This window comes from Rhinopithecus roxellana, chromosome 16, assembly GCF_007565055.1.
Source record: "Rhinopithecus roxellana isolate Shanxi Qingling chromosome 16, ASM756505v1, whole genome shotgun sequence".
Classification (NCBI taxonomy): Eukaryota; Metazoa; Chordata; class Mammalia; order Primates; family Cercopithecidae; genus Rhinopithecus; species Rhinopithecus roxellana.
In genome coordinates, this window is record NC_044564.1 from 49,700,238 (window position 1) to 49,707,238 (window position 7,001).

General features: G+C 41.1%; 1 protein-coding gene and 1 long non-coding RNA gene across 6 annotated transcripts in view; one reads left to right on the forward strand and one right to left on the reverse strand.

The window, feature by feature from the left end:
- The window catches only part of C16H9orf135 (chromosome 16 C9orf135 homolog), an 86,131-nt gene extending 81,763 nt beyond the window's left edge, over window positions 1–4,368 (reverse strand). For 2 of the 5 annotated variants that reach the window (XR_004054024.1, XM_030920049.1), the window contains exon 1: window positions 4,156–4,368. Coding sequence is in view for 3 of the 5 variants with exons in the window: in XM_010362949.2 (XP_010361251.1) it covers window positions 4,156–4,307 (152 nt within the window). In the remaining 2 variants the exon portion in view is untranslated. The remainder of the gene's footprint in view (window positions 1–4,155) is intronic. The other 3 variants (XM_010362949.2, XM_010362948.2, XM_030920048.1) reach the window with 2 other exon arrangements.
- A 59-nt stretch (window positions 4,369–4,427) lies between these two features.
- LOC104662053 lies at window positions 4,428–5,715 on the forward strand. The gene is made up of 2 exons (XR_747926.1): window positions 4,428–4,537; window positions 4,899–5,715. It is a non-coding gene; the product is annotated as an uncharacterized LOC104662053 (long non-coding RNA).
- The last annotated feature ends 1,286 nt before the right edge of the window (window positions 5,716–7,001 follow it).

Genomic DNA, 7,001 nt, shown 5'->3' on the forward strand with positions numbered 1-7,001 from the left:
CAGATCTTGGTGACTGGCTGGATATGGAAGAACAAGTATGCCAGAAATACAGTCAGCACAGAAAACGCTAGTGCTTCTCACATTTCACAGTCAATTCTTGCTATCTTTATATTCTATAAAGTTGCCTCGAACACTCAATTAGCAAATACAGAAATACAAGGTTAGGTTCCTGTGAGACTCTGGTCACAATATTTTTGTCAGTCAATCAAGACATAACCTTGTATTATGTGTGTTTCAGTTTAAAAACACCTTACATAACGTGTATTGTTGATTCATTCACATTGAAATCACTGCCAACTGCACTATAATGTTTTCTTGGAGATAGACTATAAAACGTATTGTCACAACTCAGAGTTAAATAAAACAGGTTTTCATTAAAAATCTAATGTAACAGTTATAAAACTTAAAATCTTAATAGGGATAATTATAAAAGCTATCACAGATACTCAACAGGAAACTTCAGAAATTATAATTATTTTGCCATTTATGTTTTACTATTAAATTATATTTATTTTGCCATTTATGTTTTACTATTAAGTGTAATTATTGTGTTTCTTTTTTTATTATACTTTAAGTTCTAGGGTACATGTGCACATCGTGCAGGTTTGTTACATATGTATACATGAACTGCATTATAATTAAATCTGAATGAAGCTTTCTAACACATGCATTTCCTCTGTAAGGCATGTTACACTCTTCTTGTGCTTAGCATGATGCTTGGGGCCATCTTACTATACAGCTAACAAAAAGCACAAAATGCAAAAAAAAAAAAAGTCACATTAAATAGAACATGAAAAGGATACTTGTTTACAGTATGAGAGCTGAAACAAAAGGCAGAGCATTGCTTTGACCTCAGGTGGGAACATGCACGTTGGGCAACTCAAATTTTTTTTGCCTTTTTTGCTGCTCTGAGAATGTCTACAAATGACCACAAAAGTGCATCAAGTATTAATTTTGACTTACAAATAAATTGTAGCATGTAGGTGAATTTACAAACACAGAATTCAGAAATAATAAGGATCAACTACATTTGTCCACTATTGAAAAAGAATTCTGTTTCCTGAGGGGCTGTTCTTTACTATTCCACTGTACTTGCCTATTCTTTTTTGTCCCTATCCTTAGTTCAAAACCTTGCTCAGGAACCACCCTCCCCACTGCACCATTACCTTTGTTTCTTATAATCATTTCTTTTTTGCAAAAATCAGATGATAACGAATTTATTGATATTATTCTCCTTTACTGCCGTCTGGAGCTCCTTGGGGTCAATGGCCATGTCCTAATACATATAACTAACTTCTACTGTGCTTAATATGTGGCAGGCCATGTGTTAAAAGGTGTTTCACATATCATACCTCATTTAATCTTACAATAACCCTGTCATCCCCATTTTACAGTTGCAGAAACAGGCCCAGAGCAGTCAAAGTCACTTGCCACAACACACAGCAAGAGAGTTAGTTTTCAAACTTAGAGCCCGAGTTTTAACCATTATGCTATGCTAAATCAATAGTGTTAGCTACTGATACGGTTTGACTCTGTGTCCCCACTCAAATCTCATCTTGATTTGTAATCCCCACATTGGGAGGGACCTGTAGTCCCAATGTGTCAAGAGAGGGAGGTGATTGGATCATGAGAGAATTTTCCCCATGCTGTTCTTATGATAGTGAGTGAGTTCTCACAAGATTTCATGGTTTTATCAGTGTTTGGAAGTTCATCCTTCACCCTTCTCTTTCCTGCTGCCTTGTGAAGAAGGTGCTTACTTTCCCTTTGCCTTCCACCATGGCTGTAAGTTTCCTGAGGCCTCCCAAGACCTGATCAACTGTAAGTCAATTAAACTTCTTTCCTTTATAAATCACCCAGTCTCAGGTTTTTCTTTATAGCAGTGTGAAAACGGACTCATACAGCTACCCTATATTATTGACAACTTATGATTTTCCGGGAAGGATGCTAAATGCTTTACAACAATTATCTAATCGAATCCGTTTCTCTATCTATATGTTCCCAACATGTAGCCAAGTGCATGACACACAAATGTTATGTTGCGTTGAATTTAAGTCTTCCTGTTCCCCAGCCTTCCTTCCAAAACCAATGCATGATATCCCTCTATATTTTCAGCAGTGGCTAGAATGACTTACAGTGTTCCACTACCCTTTTCTCCTCACCAGGTTCCTCACCTTCTTCTCATGTATGTTCTTCTGTGGTTTTGCTATTGATATCTGTAACTTTCACAATGGAATTTTCAAAGTAATAGTGGTGCAGCAGACAGCAGAAGCACTGTCCCTTTGCAAAAGGTCTTTCTCTTTAACAGTAACTTCTAGTGGTGATTTATATTATGACTCAAATCTCTGTGGGGTAACAGAATCACAGAAGAGCTAAGTGTTTTGCTTGAGAGCTATGAGGTAAGCCCGATATAAGGCTAAAAGAGGATTTTCTGTTTCCCAGTGTAGCTTTGGATTCCAAATCTGTATAACCTCTCACACTAAGTTCAAAGGAGGAAGAGAGACAGTTTCAAGGTTGAGAAGTAAAAGCAGAAAAGTAAACTTGTTGGAAAGCAGGGAATAGGCTTCAGAAAGTTTGCAAGACAGAAACTGCAGGGGTCACATATATTACATGAATGAATGGGATGAAGTAGTGCTTAGCCTTAGGGCTAGAGTCAAAATCATTCATTTCTTTCAAAAGCAAAAACATAAAGTAGACAAGATTTGTGATTTCTTTTTTTTCTTCACACTTCTCCCAAATATTTCAAATACTGCAAATGTAATTACTATCAACAGTAGAGCCAGGAAAGTTAATTTGAGGGGAAGAATTTGAAAAATCCTACAAGTTTCCACTTTTCTTCCAGGTTCTCTTTAAGAGAAAGTGAATTTCCAGGTCAAGGTCTAAAGCACAAGAAGTAAACCAAATGCTTCTTGGGGCCAAGCAAGAACTTACATGAGGGAAGTTCCTAAAGACAGAACAACACCCATCTTAAGGTGTAGCCAGTGCTCAGCTCTGGTACATTCATAGTTTCCCGGAGAAATAAAATCCTCCCTGGCCAGGACTTTCAAATTTTCAAAGATACAACCCTGGATTTATTGTGAAACTCCTAGTTGTTTTTTTTTTTTTTTTTGAGACGGAGTCTCCTTCTGTCGCCCAGGCTGGAATGCAGTGGCCGGATCTCAGCTCACTGCAAGCTCCGCCTCCTGGGTTCACGCCATTCTCCTGCCTCAGCCTCCGCAGTAGCTGGGACTACAGGCGCCCGCCACCTCGCCCGGCTAGTTTTTTGTATTTTTTAGTAGAGACGGGGTTTCACCGTGTTAGCCAGGATGGTCTCGATCTCCTGACCTTGTGATCCGCCCATCTCGGCCTCCCAAAGTGCTGGGATTACAGGCTTGAGCCACCGCGCCCGGCCGTGAAACTCCTAGTTTTAAATGTGGCCAACTAATTAAAATGAAAAAAAAAAAAAGTAAACAGAGCTCATGCGAAGCAATGTCTTTTGGTCTTAACCAGTGTGAGATGCCAGTTTGCAGTCTCTGGCCAGAAAAGTCCTCGTATGTAGCCTAGAAAATAAGAGGGACCTCGTTCAAATCACTCAATGTACGCCCTACCCCCAGAAAATGGCAGCCCTGGAGGCTGGTCCTCTAAACAGGCATCTCCCTCCTGCTATGCCCTTGGCCTCCAATTCCTTTTATGAGTAAGTGCCTGTTTCAGAAAGTGATTTCCAGGCCTCTGACAGCACCCGCTTTTCACCGCCTATGTGTATACACACCCACTCTGTGTGAATGAGCTAAAACCTCAGGTGGCCGGGGATTTGGCTGCTGCATGGCCCAGTGTGTGTGTGGCTAGGAGCTGCCCCTGGAAGGCTCTTCTATTTCCTCCTGCCTGCTCCAGCCCTCTCTCCCACTCTCCCCATCTCTCCTTTGAAAATACTTCTTTCACTTCTTTTTTCTCTTTTCCTCCTTCCCACTCCTCTCGAGAGTTTCATCTTTTCCTTACCTTTCTTCTCATTTCCTTCTTTCTCTACCTTTCTCCCCCATTTTTCTCATTCTTTTTTCTGTTTCCTCTCTCTTCTCCACTCCTGTCCTCTCTCTCTGACTCTCCTTTCCTTTCCTGTTCTATCCTTTCCCCTCTCTTTCCTCCCCGCAATACCCGGGAACTTGGGAGGGGAACCTCGCTCACCAGGAATACACCAACACCGGCTTCGAATATTTCTTGTGATGGGAGCGAAGGGTCAGGGAGCCCTTGCGCTCCACCAAGTCCGGGGGTCCGATCTCCAACCAGTGTTGCTTGCTGTCGCACCAGTCCTGACAGAATCTGTCAAGGCTTTCCATGGCAGCCCTCGAGGTATAGACCTCTGAGGAGTTCTCTATGCACCTGTCCTGCCCTACAAGACCGGAAGTACCAAGATTTGGCGTCTCTTGTCTCCTAAGCAACCTGGGGCGGGGCCAATGGAGGGGCGGATCCCTCCAACCTGACGGCGAAACGTTTCCTAGACGTTGTCGTTGCTGATAAGAAACTACGTTTCCCAGAATGCAGCGAGGGTAGCGACCGGGCTACATAAGTGATGAAAGGCGGAACTGCATCCTGGGATCTGCCGTTTCGCTTGTTCACCCGCCAAATCCTAAGAGTGGCTGGGCGCAGTTATGCGGGAGTGGCGGGTCAGTTAAGTACCAAGGGAAGAGCAAATTCCCTGAGCCCCGAGTGGGTCTGTTTGGGCTGTTTTTAGAGAAGATCTTTTTTTTTGTTTTGTGTTTGAGATAGAGTCTCACTCTGTCACCCAGGCAGGCTGGAGTGCAGTGGCGCGATCTCGGCTCACTGCAACCTCCGCCTCCCAGGTTCAAGCGATTCTCCTGCCTCAGCCTCCCAAGTAGCTGGGATTACAGGGGCCCGCCACCAGCCCGGCTAATTTTTGGTATTTTTAGTAGAGACAGGTTTTCACCATGTTGGCCATGCTGGTCTCGAATTCTGACCTCAAGTGATCCGCCCGCCTCGGTCTTTCAAACTGCTGGGATTACAGGCGTGAGTCATCGCGCCCAGCCTTTACAGAAGTTCTTTCTACCGTCCATCAACCATTGCCACCACACCTTCTGCTTACAAGTTATTTATAATAAGTTTGACTAAAAGAGAACAAGAGAACATCCCCTGAAACCCAAAGTATGTCATTCTATACAGCTTTCTCACCTGCGAAAGAGGAGGAGCAGACTCATGCTGCAAATCACCTAAAAAGTTTGAGGATCAAAAAGTCTAGCTCCAGTTTCAGATCCTCCCTCGACCTTTCTGAACACTAGTTTCTTCCTCTGAAAAACGAAAGAGGGAATGGGACCGTAGAGTGGAGTGGGCACAAGAATCGCAAGTTCCTTCAGGCTATGATGCTGCAAGACTCTAGGTACAGTTTAGGACTCTGGGCATTCAGATCCCCAGGACTTGTCAAGTTCTCCTCATTGAAATTTTTGATATTTTGTGACAACAGAAATTCATCACATTTTTGTGCTGTGTGTTATATGTGGGAAGGAGATTTCAAAAAGATTGCCTTTTGAAGTTATTGGATAGCTGTGTTACAGAAGAAAAGACGTTTATTTCATTTTTGACTTTCCAAGAAAAGAATATGTAACACATCAGAATTCTTCTCTCCTCCCTGGCCTTAGTCGAGTACCTGAGGGGCTTTAAAGGGCTTCGTCCTTGCAATCACTTACCCAGCATAGTCCTTAATACAGATATCTTCAGTGTTGAATGAATGAATAAATGTTCATTATGTTTGATTACCTTAGATTTACTTTCCAAAAGTGTCTTACTTGAGGAAGACCACATGTACACACAGAATCAAACTTTAAAACAGAGTAAGAGACCATTCACACTACAAATAGAGTCTTTGGTTTATAAAAGATGTGTTATAGTGCTCCCATAAATAGTGAGGCACTTTTCTATATCAGATGGCACAAATTTGATTACATATAGCTACTAAGTGTTTTTCCGTGGTCTGTGGTGCATAGTGTGGGTGCCTGTGGTATGCTATGGTCTCTATTTTACTGACAGCTACAGTTAAAACATATTTCTTAAAACCAAATAAACAGTCCGCCATCACCAGCCAAGTACGAGGAGAGGGCTGACTGCTATTTTAGCCCATTTCTTCTAGGCAGAATAAAAAGAAAAATATAAGTTAACTTTAAAAGGGGAAATATGATCCCTGTCAAGCTCAATTCTGTCCAATCAAAGCACAGCATACTGATGTTGTTCCAAAAATATTATCATCATTGCTGTCATCTGTTCATGTGTTCATTTTACTTACGTTTAGAGTGGCGGTAACATAATATATGTGCAACCAATATGTCAGATCTCTGCAGACAATTTCGCTCAAAGATGGAAGCTGCCCAAGGCCAAGCTCTTTCCACAGCGCGTGAGTGCTGCAGAGATTTAAAAGCTTTTCAGCACACCAAGAAGCAATAAGTTAAGAAAACATGCAAAACAAACATAGCTTGCTATTTCAGAGTTCCTTAAGCCAAGCCGACCACCTATTTGAGTGTGTGACTATGTTTTTTGTTATACTCACTTTCCTGTTTGTATCACATTTATAAACTTCATTGTCTTCTGTGTCTACTGAATACTTTTCAACATCCTTGTCCTAGGATTTAGGATATTAATTATGTGATATCCTTGAGTTTATGAGCATTTCATTTTCTTTGTATACACCAATACATACTGTAGAATTTTGGTTTCTTGATTCTTTAGCAATCAAATAGGAATAGAACAGCACTTATCGCAGAGGTTTCTTATTAGAACTATATAATATAATAAATACATTAAAAGCAGATAGCACAGTGCCTAATAGATGCTCAGTCCTCACTTAAATTTAAACTTCTGCTGCTAGTATTACTACATCCTGACTTTGTCTTTATCATTTGTAAACATATCCTAAAATGTGGTGGGGCTTTTTGTGTGGAGTTTCCTATACTCACTGTTTTTAACCTTTGTTTACTAGCTCTTTTTAATGAATATCTTTTTTTTTCTAGTTTAATATGAAATTTAAT